General features: G+C 43.2%; 1 protein-coding gene across 2 annotated transcripts in view; it reads left to right on the forward strand.

The window, feature by feature from the left end:
* Positions 1-12,418, forward strand: part of LOC139386179 (membrane-associated phosphatidylinositol transfer protein 3-like) — a 118,280-nt gene that overhangs the window by 35,378 nt on the left and 70,484 nt on the right. For both annotated transcript variants that reach the window (XM_071131650.1, XM_071131651.1), the window contains exon 4: positions 12,283-12,353. In XM_071131650.1, the coding sequence (XP_070987751.1) occupies positions 12,283-12,353 (71 nt within the window). The remainder of the gene's footprint in view (positions 1-12,282; positions 12,354-12,418) is intronic.

Here is a 12,418-nt window from a genome sequence, read left to right on the forward strand (position 1 = left end):
AGAGGAATACCAATGTAAGAATGCTGTTCATTGACTACAGCTCAGCATTCGACACCATAGTACCCTCCAAACTCATCATTAAGCTTGACACCCTGGGTCTCAACCCCGCCCTGTGCGAATAGGTCCTGGACTTTCTGACCGGCCGCCCCCAGGTGGGGAAGGTAGGAAACAACATCTCCACTTCGCTGATCCTCAACACTGGGGCCCCACAAGGGTGTGCGTTCAGCCCCCTCCTGTAGTCCCTGTTCACCCATGACTGCGTGGCCATGCACGCCTCCAACTCAATCAACAAATTTTACTACAAATCGGCATACACATCACTGACAAACTGAAATGGTCCACTCACACAGACGAAGGCGCAACATTGCCGATGAGCGCCGATATGTTTTATCTGTAATTTCTTTTCGTATTTCTCTTCATAAGAAAAGGTTTAAAAAGCATTTGCCAGTAGATTGTCAATTTGATTCGTGATGATGACTGCTAGCTAAGATTTTGAAAGTATGATGTTGACATGATCAGTCCAATCAAGGCTACTGTAATTTTATCTGTGGCCAATGACCTTGAGCCTTCTTGGATGGGCACTTCTAATATAACTCTATGGCAGAACCCAAGGGGCTTGAATTTTCAAGTTCTACCCTTAGACTTGGTGGTGACGTAGTGTCCCCAAGAGTGACAGAACACTGAGCTAATACAGTGGGGCAAAAAAGTATTTAGTCAGCCACCAATTGTGCAAGTTCTCCCACTTAAAAAGATGAGAGAGGCCTGTAATTTTCATCATAGGTACACTGCAACTATGACATACAAAACGAGAAAAAAAATCCAGAAAATCACATTGTAGGATTTTTAATGAATTTATTTGCAAATTATGGTGGAAAATAAGTAGGCATTGTTGGCAATGACAGAGGTCAAACGTCTTCACAAGGTTTTCACACACTGTTGCTGGTATTTTGGCCCATTCCTCCATGCAGATCTCCTCTAGAGCAGTGATGTTTTGGGGCTGTTGCTGGGCAACACAGACTTTCAACTCCCTCCAAAGATTTTCTATGGGGTTGAGATCTGGAGACTGGCTAGGCCACTCCAGGACCTTGAAATGCTTCTTACGAAGCCACTCCTTCGTTGCCCGGGCGGTGTGTTTGGGATCATTGTCATGCTGAAAGACCCAGCCATGTTTCATCTTCAATGCCCCTGCTGATGGAAGGAGGTTTTCACTCAAAATCTCCCGATACATGGCCCCATTCATTCTTTCCTTTACACGGATCAGTCGTCCTGGTGCCTTTGCAGAAAAACAGCCCCAATGCATGATGTTTCCACCCCCATGCTTCACAGTAGGTATGGTGTTCTTTGGACGCAACTCAGCATTCTTTGTCCTCCAAACATGACGAGTTTAGTTTTTACCAAAAAGTTAGATTTTGGTTTCCTCTGACCATATGACATTCTCCCAATCTTCTTCTGGATCATCCAAATGCTCTCTAGCAAACTTCAGACGGGCCTGGAGATGTACTGGCTTAAGCAGGGGGACACGTCTGGCACTGCAGGATTTGAGTCCCTGGCGGCGTAGTGTGTTACTGATGGTAGGCTTTGTTACTTTGGTCCCAGCTCTCTGCAGGTCATTCACTAGGTCCCCCCGTGTGGTTCTGGGATTTTTGCTCACCGTTCTTGTGATCATTTTGACCCCACGGGTGAGATCTTGCGTGGAGCCCCAGATCGAGGGAGATTATCAGTGGTCTTGTATGTCTTCCATTTCCTAATAATTGCTCCCACAGTTGATTTCTTCAAACCAAGCTGCTTACCTATTGCAGATTCAGTCTTCCCAGCCTGGTGCAGGTCTACAATTTTGTTTCTGGTGTCATTTGACAGCTCTTTGGTCTTGGCCATAGTGGAGTTTGGAGTGTGACTGTTTGAGGTTGTGGACAGGTGTCTTTTATACTGATAACAAGTTCCAACAGGTGCCATTAATACAGGTAACGAGTGGAGGACAGAGGAGCTTCTTAAAGAAGTTGTTACAGGTCTGTGAGAGACAGAAATCTTGCTTGTTTGTAGGTGACCAAATATTTATTTTCCACCATAATTTGCAAATAAATTCATTAAAAATCCTACAATGTGATTTTCTGGAATTTTTTTTCTCATTTTGTCTGTCATAGTTGAAGTGTACCTATGATAAAAATTACAAATTCTCATCTTTTTAAGTGGGAGAACTTGCACAATTGGTGGCTGACTAAGTACTTTTTTGCCCCACTGTAATTCCGTAACTAGAGAACATTACCAAATCAAATCAAATTTATTTTTATAGCCCTTCGTACATCAGCTGATATCTCAAAGTGCTGTACAGAAACCCAGCCTAAAACCCCATACAGCAAGCAATGCAGGTGTAGAAGCACACCAACACCTACGCTCCGTATTTTCCACTGGCTGCCCCACCATGCGACTTTATTAACCCAATGTTAATATATATATATATTTTACATTATTTGCAAACTGATATGTGACACGTATTAATGCCAAAATAACATGCAAGCCTGCCCCACCTGTCCTGAATGACGGGTCGCCACTGGTTTTTTGAGACATACAACCACCACTATTACTAATTACATCACATGCACTTTACATGATAAATCAAATGATGTGAATCTTGTCAGCACTTCAGAGCTGAAGTTAGTGAGTGAGTTTTGAAGTCTGAGGAAGGATCAAAGTCAGATAGTTCATATTCACAGCAATCTCTTCATTAGTTTTGTCTTCTCCAAGGCTTCACTGAGAAACCATTCATTGCCAGCTCAAGGATTACTGATTGATCTCTCTGACTGTATTGTACTCAGAGAACATTTCTTGGTTGGCTATAACATCATAAAATGCAATACCATGCAGGAAAACATGCAGTACCCGTCAAAAGTTTGGACACACCTACTCATTTATTTTTTTACTATTTTCTGCATTGTAGAAGACATCAAAACTATGAAATAACACATGGAGTCATGTAGTAACCAAAAATGTGTTAAACAAATCCAAATCTATTTTATATTTTGGATTATTCAAAGTAGCCACCTTTTGCTTTGATGACACACTATTGGCATTCTCTCAACCAGCTTAATGAGGTAGTCACCTGAAATGCATTTCAATTAACAGATGTGCCTGGTTTAAAGTTAATTAGTGGAATTTATTTCCTTCCTAATGCGTTTCAGCTAATCAGTTGTGTTGTGACAAGGTAGGGGTGGTATACAGAACATAGCTCTATTTGGTAAAAGACCAAGTCCATATTATGGCAAGAACAGCTCAAATAAGCAAAGTGAACGACAGTCCATCATTACTTTAAGAAGGTCAGTCAATCTGGAAAACGTCAAGAACTTTGAAAGTTTCTTCCAGTTCAGTCGCAAAAACCATCAAGTGCTATGATGAAACTGTCTCTCATGAGGACCGCCACAGGAAAGGAAGACCCAGAGTTACCTCTGCTGCAGAGCATAAGTTCATTCGAGTTAACTGCACCTCAGATTGCAGCCAAAATAAATGCTTCACAGAGTTCAAGTAACAGACACATCTCAACATCAACTGTTCAGAGGAGACTGTGTGAATCAGGCCTTCATGGTTGAATTGCTGCAAAGAAACCACTATTAAAGTACACCAGTAAGAAGAAGAGACTTGTTTGGGCCTCAAAACACGAGCAATGGACATTAGACCGGTTGAAATATGTCTTTTGGTCTGATGAGTCCAAATTTGAGATTTTTGGTTCCAACCGCCGTGTCTTTGTGAGACGCAGAGTAGGTGAACGGATGATCTCCGCATGTGTGGTTCCCACTGTGTCAGTGATGTATTTATAATTCAGGGCTCACTTAACCAGCATGGCTACCACAGCATCCTGCAGCGATACGCCATCCCATCTGGTTTGTGCTTAGTGGGACTATCATTTGTTTTCCAACAGGACAATGACCCAACACACCTCCAGGCTGTGTAAGGGCTATTTGACCAAGAAGGAGAGTGATGGAGTGCTGCATCAGATGATCTGGCCTCCACAATCACCCAACTTTAACCGAATTGAGATGGTTTGGGGTGAATTGGACCGCAGACTGAAGGAAAAGCAGCCAACAAGTGGTCAGCATATGTGGGAACTAGTTCAAGACTGACTACCTCATGACACTGGTTGAGAGAATGCCAAGAGTGTGCAAAGCTGTCATCAAGGCAAAGGGTGGCTACTTTGATCACTAAGTGATTCCATATGTTTTATTTCATAGTGTTGACGTCTTCACTAGTATTCTACAGTGTAGAAAATAATAAAAATGAAAAAATGAAGAAAAACCCTTGAATGAGTAGGTGTATATATATATTTATTTATTTATGTATGCATTTATTTATTTATTTATACTCCGGACTCCGACATCGCTCGTCCTAATATTTCTATATTTCTTAATTCCATTTTTTTACTTTTAGATTTGTGTGTATTGTTGTATATTGTTAGATACTACTGCACTATTGGAGCTAGGAACACAATAATTTTGCTACACCTGCAATAACATCTGCTAAATATGTGTTTGCGACCAATTGAATTGATTTGTATGTTGGGAATGCCAGCTAGGCCCCTGACAGCTCCTCTCTGCTCTTTTACTTACTCACTTGATTACTGTTTAATTGGCGTCAATGGCTGATCATTCTGGTTACCCATGCAGGGATGAGGAGCTGAGCTGAACAGGGATAGCTAAGTGCTTAAGTGAATTCACTGGACTAGGTTGGAGTATGGTTTTGGAGAAAACAATGGTTACCCTGGGCTAGTAATGTGCAACAGTTAAGATCTGTCACGGCCTCAATTCCTGAAGGCCCGCACACTGTTTATGCTCCCAATTCACTGCATTATTGACAACGTTTCAATCCAAAACAGATCTTCGTCAGGTCAGACTCACATCCCAAAATATACACATTTCACCTCACATGACCATTACACACATGACACATGGTGGGTGTGAAAACATTTAAATTCACCTTTTGCGTATAGTCAATCATAATTCATAGAGGCACATATGGTCATAAAATATTATTTACATACAAATCAGTCCTAGTTAATACCTAGGCAACAGTAGAAAAGCTTACTCTGGAAGCTGTTGGAATACCACCCATATAACCATTAAGCGCAGGACATGCAGTTGTTGTAGATATAATTACAGTGCCTATTTCAATAACAACTTGCGTACCTCAAATAAATTGATACTCACAAAAAATTGAATATATGCATATGTACAATATTACCAATTGGAGACCTGGATGGCTAGACAAACCAACGTAACATATTCATGTAAGAAATGGTCTGAAATCAAACTCTTGGTTCAGATGTTTAGGAGACATGGTGGACAAAGGGTAAATCCAATACAACAGCCTCCTCACACTAATATACACTCCATACCCTTAATATAAGTCCAGAGGCTTTATGCCACACAAACGCAGCCTGACTAACCTCCCTGAGAAACAAGAGAATGTAGAGTATTCTCAGGCCCTGCAGCCAGCACTGGCATTGACTTTACTTTGTATCTATCTCTCAATTTCTCTTTCACTAACTCACTCTCTCTTAGTCATGTTCTGCCTCTACCACTCTTTACCACTCTTTCAGTCCCTCTGTCCCTCTGTCAACGTTTCTGTCTTTCAATTTCGCTCCGTTTCCCTTTTTCTTGCTTTCTTCATTTTCTCTCTCTATCTGTTCCTACATTAATAAAGCCATCTTAAACCCCCCACTATGAGCACTCAGCTCTCTACAATGACAGAGTCACAGCAATGGATAACAGCACTGACAGGCTTCTCTGCAGCATCCATGCTTCTAATGTACTGTAGCAGTCCTCTGTTCCCCCTCCACAGCCTGCCCAGCGAAGCCACAAACAGAGCCCTCCTATCTTTCTAACATTATAGTTCTGTCTCATGTCTTTAGGCCTCTCCACCTCTCCACCTGGATAAACAAGGTCTTATCAGCATATTTCTGCAACGCAGCTGTGACTACATTAGATCGCTATGTTTTTCCACTTCACTCTGTGATTGATGCATAGTCTCAGCCTAAAATAGCTTAATTACATAACTGATATTTTGGGAGTTATGGAGTGTATGGAAAACAAGAAAACAGTGGATTGTGATCTGGCTGTTGTCACAGTGGCTCAGTGCTGCCAGGCTTGCGAACCATTAGCTTACATCACTGTGTCAACACTAAGGCGGGGGTGTAAAGTCATTACTACTTAAGTAGTTGTTTGGGGTATCTGTATTTTAACTTAAACTTTTACTTCGCTACATTCCTAAAGAAAATCATGTACTTTTTACTCCATACATTTCCCCTGAGGCCCAAAAGTACATTTTTAATGTTTAGCCGGATAGGAAAAGGGTCCATTTCAAGCACCTACCAAGAGAACATCTCTACTGCCTCTGATCTGGCAGGCTCACTAAACACAAATGCATTGTTTGTAAATTATGTTGGAGTGTGCCCCTGGCTATAGGTAAACGTTAAAAACTAGAAAATGGTCTGTTTTGCCTAATATAAGGAATTTGAAATGATTTATACTTTTAGAATTACTTTTGATACTTAAATATATTTAAAACCAAATACTTTGACTTTTACTCTAGTAGTATTTCACTGGGTGACTTTCACTTTTACTTGAGTAATTTTCTATTAAGGTATCTTTACTTTTACTCAAGTATGACAATTACATACTTTTTTCCACCACTGCATTAAGGAAGTACTTAAGTTGACTAAGTAAAATGACTAAATGTAACAGTATTGCTTACAGCTCTTGCCCCAACCTGGGCTCGAACCAAGGACCCTCTGCACACATCAACAACAGTCACCCTCGAAGCATCGTTACCTATCGCTCCACAAAAGAGTGTGCAAAGCTGTCATCAAGGCAAAGGGTTGCTACTTTGAAGAATGTGAAATATAAAGTATATTTTGATTTGTTTAACACTTTTCTGGTTACTACATGATTCCATATGTGTTATTACATAGTTTTTATTTCTTCACTATTATTATACAATGTAGAAAATAGTCAAAATAAAGATAAACCCTTGAATGAGTAGGTGTGTCCAAACTTCTGACTGGTGCCGTACATATATTTTTAGATAAGACCAAAATTAAAGGAATAGTCTTAAGCGTGGAAGCTGAATGGTCCACAGAGAGTCCACACCCTTCTCATGATGGCACCACACATGATATTTATCACCCCAGCCAATTTGAGGTTCTGGGATGGGACTGAGAGAGAGAGGAGTGTTGTAGCCAGCTGCTCTCTCAATCTCTGTCTCTCTCTAGCCCTACCTACACTCCGTAGCTAGCTGCTCTCTCTATCCCTGTCTACTCTAGCTAGCTGCTTTCTCTAGCCCTACCTACACCCTGTAGCTAGCTGCTCTCACTAGCCCTACCTACACCCTGTAGCTAGCTGCTCTCTATATCCCAACCTACACCCTGTAGCTAGCCGCTCTCTCTAGCATTTCCTACACCCTGTAGCTAGCTGCTCTCTCTATCCCTACCTACGCCCTCTAGCTAGCTGCTCTCTCTAGCCCTACCTACACACTGTAGCTAGCTGCTCTCTCTAGCCCTACCTACACTCTGTAGCTAGCTGCTCTCTCTAGCCCTATCTACACCCTGTAGCTAGCTGCTCTCTATCCCTACCTACACCCTGTAGCTAGCTGCTCTCTCTATCCCTACCTACACCCTGTAGCTAGCTGCTCTCTCTATCCCTACCTACACCCTGTAGCTAGCTGCTCTCTCTATCCCTATCTACGCCCTCTAGCTAGCTGCTCTCTCTAGCCCTATCTACACCCTCTAGCTAGCTGCTCTCTCTAGCCCTACCTACACACTGTAGCTAGCTGCTCTCTCTAGCCCTACCTACACTCTGTAGCTAGCTGCTCTCAGACATGTACAAATGTAGTGGGAATAGCATCTTCTCAATCCTCATCTGTATTCTCCTCATTGCATCATTCTCGCCCCTGGCCAGCCAAGTCCTTTTTTAAATACACTGCTACCCTAGCAGGCACAATCTGCCTTTTACGCTAATTCCTGTTTAATTACTTTTTCCATTTTTGCCTTATTGCTATTTCCCTCTTTAAACATAAAATACTCAAAGCATGATAGCTGGGGAGACAAAGACCTCTGTCTGGAATAATAAAAGTGTGTCAAAAAAAAAGGCAGAGCAGAGATAATGATAACAAGCGATAGAGTTTATAGCCTAGGCTATGTGGGCTATTGGATCACAGTATCGAATCGCAATACATATCAAATTGTGAGAATCGCAATATATATCAAATCGGCAGAATTATTAGATACTACTGCACTGTTGGAGTTAGGTAAGCATTTTGCTACACTCGCAATAACATCTGCTAAACATGTGTATGTGACCAATAACATTTGAATTGATTTGATGCATTGTGTAATATCACAGAGTGAGGTCCATGGCCATTCCCAGCCCTAATGAACAGACGAAGCTGGATGTTAGCATACCTCCACTGTTCCAGGGCCAGGTCATAGGTCACAGCTCCATGTCAAATCATACTGAAAACAAGCTTTCATTAGGATCAGCGTCCAAAATGGCACCCTATTCAATATAGTGCACTACTTTTGACCAGAGTCCTATGCGGGCCATAGTCATGAGTAGACAGTGCACATAGGGTGCCATTTCTGATGCAGACCCAGACTGGTTCCTAACCGTTTCTATCCATCACTCATTTTCCTAATTTGTACTCGTTCAATATATGGTTAATTAACAACGACATGCTCTGGAAAATGTGTTACGTAACCTAGTTCATTGACTGTGGCAAACTGGCAATCACGTTAAAGAATCTAACTTTGTTAGAATTGATTGTGATTCTATTGTGATGTCTGTCTGTGGTATTGGGAGGCTAGTGCATAGCTAGCATTCCCTGGCTGGACCAAGCTAAGTGAATGTAGTTAAGGTGCTTAGTGCTCTACACAAAACAGTGTTGGCATGCGATGAGTGAGTTGTCACATTGAATTCATACATTCCCTCCAGCACTAAGTGCCTTAGTCGTCAAACAGGGCTCACCTTTAAGTGTTGTTCTGGCTAGGTTCTCTCAGGGTCTACCTCTCCAGTGAGGCCTCTCTAAGAGTTAGCCTCACAGTTCACAAACCCTCAGTCTAAGTGGAGCTGACATCACATAGCCCTGTTGGTGATATTTTGGGAAATATATTTTGTAGTGTGTACAACTTTTTTATTGGAAATCTGTATTATGTCAACTCACTCTTTCTGTCTTTGGCCTCACAGCAACTTGGCAACGTTAGGAGTCTCTCTCTCTCGCTCTCTCGCTTTCTCTCTCGCTCGCTCTCTCTGCTGCCTCTAAGCTGATAGAAATCTGTCAGTGTGGCAGTAGTTGTAGGGCAAGAGTACTCTGCAATTGGCAGGGACAGGAGACATGGAATGACAATAACATACCTTCATTGAATGTATGGAGGAATGACATTCTAAGACATAGTGGCCAAGACAGAACGGCACTGAGGGATCAGGACGCGAATCAATAATTCACCCTTCCTTCACAAGCTAGAACTGACATACTGCCAATATCCTTTCTCCCTGTTGCTTCTCTCTCTCTCCCAGTTTCTCTCTTCCTGCTGATCTCTTTTTCTACTGCTTCCTCTCTCCCCTCTCCCCTCTCCCCTCTCCCCTCTGTCTGTCTGTCTGTCTGTCTGTCTGTCTGTCTGTCTGTCTGTCTGTCTCTCTCTCTCTCTCTCTCTCTCTCTCTCGCTCTCTCATATTCTTATTTGTTTACAGTTTATTCACACTATTAAATATTAAACTAATATTGGTTATGGTTGTCCTACAGAACACTAGTTCCATGATTCAATTTATTATACAGCATTTTACTAAATGAAAAATGTCCACATTTAGTACTAGCAAACAAACCAAATGTCCATTTTTTTTACTGCACTATTAAATGACTCAAGAGTCTGAAACTGAAGTGAATATGACGGCTTTGAGAGTGTGGTTGAGATGTGGTGGTGACAACAGACATTGCTTCTGAGTTCTGGCACCCTTAGCTCCTGACTTGGAGGAGTCTAGAGAGGGCTTTCTGGGCAAATGCATTAGTTTAGTGAGAGAGGCAGACAGTGACCATATGTGCCTCTGAGCCTTGTAATGCACATATTGATTGGCACAACACGAGAGAGGGACGGCGCTGTGAGAGAGAGTGAGGGAGAGATAAAAAGAAAGTTAAAATGTATAAGAAAGAGGGAGGGAGAGTTAGACTCTCTTGGTAACCTGGATGGATCCCCTGCTGTTAGCTAGGCTGTCAAGCTACAGGAGAGGCTTACAGAGGACCACAGGAAACTGCTTTTCACCACTCAGCTTCCCTGTCACAAATAGGATTACGTCAATGCACTTCAACATTAAAAAAATATGTCTTATTTATAGTAAAGTAGGCTTCTGTCTGTCTACAACCAGCTGTGCTTGTACTGTATGTAGCTTCCACTGACACTTACACAAAAGCCTCCCCTGTCTACCAAGGCTATATTTTAGCATAGCTTTCAGGGTTGTACCTAATTGAAAATTAGTTCACCAATTTAAAAGCAAGTTGAAGATCACTAGGGACTGTGTGTTGGGTTCACTCAACCCATTTTCTGTTACTCCATGCTACTCAATAATTGAGAGGTTTGTTTTGGTTGCAATTAATGTTACGTAAGTAGCAGAAAGACTTCTTTGTAAATATGCAGAGAACCTCTGATCACACATTCATTTTAAATGTGTGACTAATCTGGTACTGTGCTCCCTGTACTGGTCCAATGTTATTCCACCTCCCACTTACAAAGAAACTTCTCAATTGATTTGCTGTAGCTAACCTTTTGACCAGAATAGTGCAGTGGGTCTCCTGAGTGTTAAGTTGGAGGGGGAGGCAGGCAGGAGGCAAGAAGTGGCCGAGACAGAGTGGCTGGCATGCAAGCAGACAGACAGGCAGGAATGTCAGGCAGGCAGGGTAGGAAAGGCTGTGGGCTGGAAGCTGACAGGCTGTGGGCTGGGAACTGACAGGCTGTGGGCTGGAAGCTGACAGGCTGTGGGCTGGGAACTGACAGACTGTGGGCTGGGAGATGACAGGCTGTGGGCTGGGAACTGACAGGCTGTGGGCTGGGAGCTGACAGGCTGTGGGCTGTGAACTGACAGGCTGGGAGCTGACAGGCTGTGGGCTGGGAGCTGACAGGCTGTGGGCAGGGAGCTGACAGGTTGTGGGCTGGGAGCTGACAGGCTGTGGGCTGGGAACTGACAGGTTGTGGGCTGGGAGCTGACAGGCTGTGGGCTGGGAACTGACAGGTTGTGGGCTGGGAACTGACAGGCTGTGGGCAGGGAACTGACATGCTGGGAGATGACAGGCTGTGGGCTGGGAACTGACATGCTGGGAGATGACAGGCTGTGGGCTGGGAACTGACAGGTTGTAAGTGTGTGAAAGCCTCCCCTGGCAGATGCTACCAGCCGGGGGAGAACAGATAAACAAGCAGTGAGTAAATCACAGAGGCGAGAGAGAGAGCTGGAGAGAGGGGGAGAGAGAAGGAGGGAGGGAGGGAGGGAGGGAGGGAGGGAGGGAGGGAGGGAGGGAGGGAGAGTAGCTCAGGAATAAGATGACAGAGCATGCAGAGGCTTCAGGGAGGATAATGAGTTTGGCCAGGAGCCAATGGCTTGCCACACTTCACACAGGAACACAGATAGACACACCGTACAGGTGGTTGGGAAAATAACCATAACTCTCCTTCGTCCTTCCTCCATCTTCCTCATCCCAAGGTGTATTTGCATTGTTTCGACTGTTTCTGACAAGCCAAGATCCAAAATATGACAGTGCCAGGCAGCTACGGTGATCGTGACAGAACCATATGTCTGGATATGGCAGGATTCTGTGTGATGAGTCAGTATTGACTTTTCTGGAGTATGTGCTTAGGAGAGTTGAGCTTAAGGGCGTGCAGTATTTGGGGCCCATCTCCCAGTTATGGAAGGAATAAAGAGAAAAGTTAAGGCTTTAGTAATACTGAAATTGGTTAGCTCCTGAGATCAATAATCATTCCGTTATCAGTGCATCTGTGTGAAGTGGCTTATGTAATGACTTTTCTCCCTCTCGCCATCATTTCTCACTCCTTTCTCTCGCTCTTCCTCTCTGTCTTTCCTTTCTTTATCTCTCTCACTCTCTTCCTCTCGCAATCTCTCCTTTCTGTGTCTTTATCTCTTTCTTCCTCTCTATTTCTTGATCTTTATTTCTCTCTTTCCCTCTCTTTCCCTCTCTCTCTTTTCCTCTCTTGCTCTCTCTCTCTCTCTCTCTCTCTCCATCTCTCCTATCTTAAATCTGTAGAGAGCCTGTATCGCCTGGGGCGTCCTCGCTGTGTCCCTCAGAGCAGCATTGACGGGTTAGAGGACATGGAGGTAGGGGACTCACAATATAAACTCTGATATATAAATAACCAGCATAACTACTCTGGCTGCTCATG

Source organism: Oncorhynchus clarkii, chromosome 27 (genome assembly GCF_045791955.1).
Source record: "Oncorhynchus clarkii lewisi isolate Uvic-CL-2024 chromosome 27, UVic_Ocla_1.0, whole genome shotgun sequence".
Classification (NCBI taxonomy): domain Eukaryota; kingdom Metazoa; phylum Chordata; class Actinopteri; order Salmoniformes; family Salmonidae; genus Oncorhynchus; species Oncorhynchus clarkii.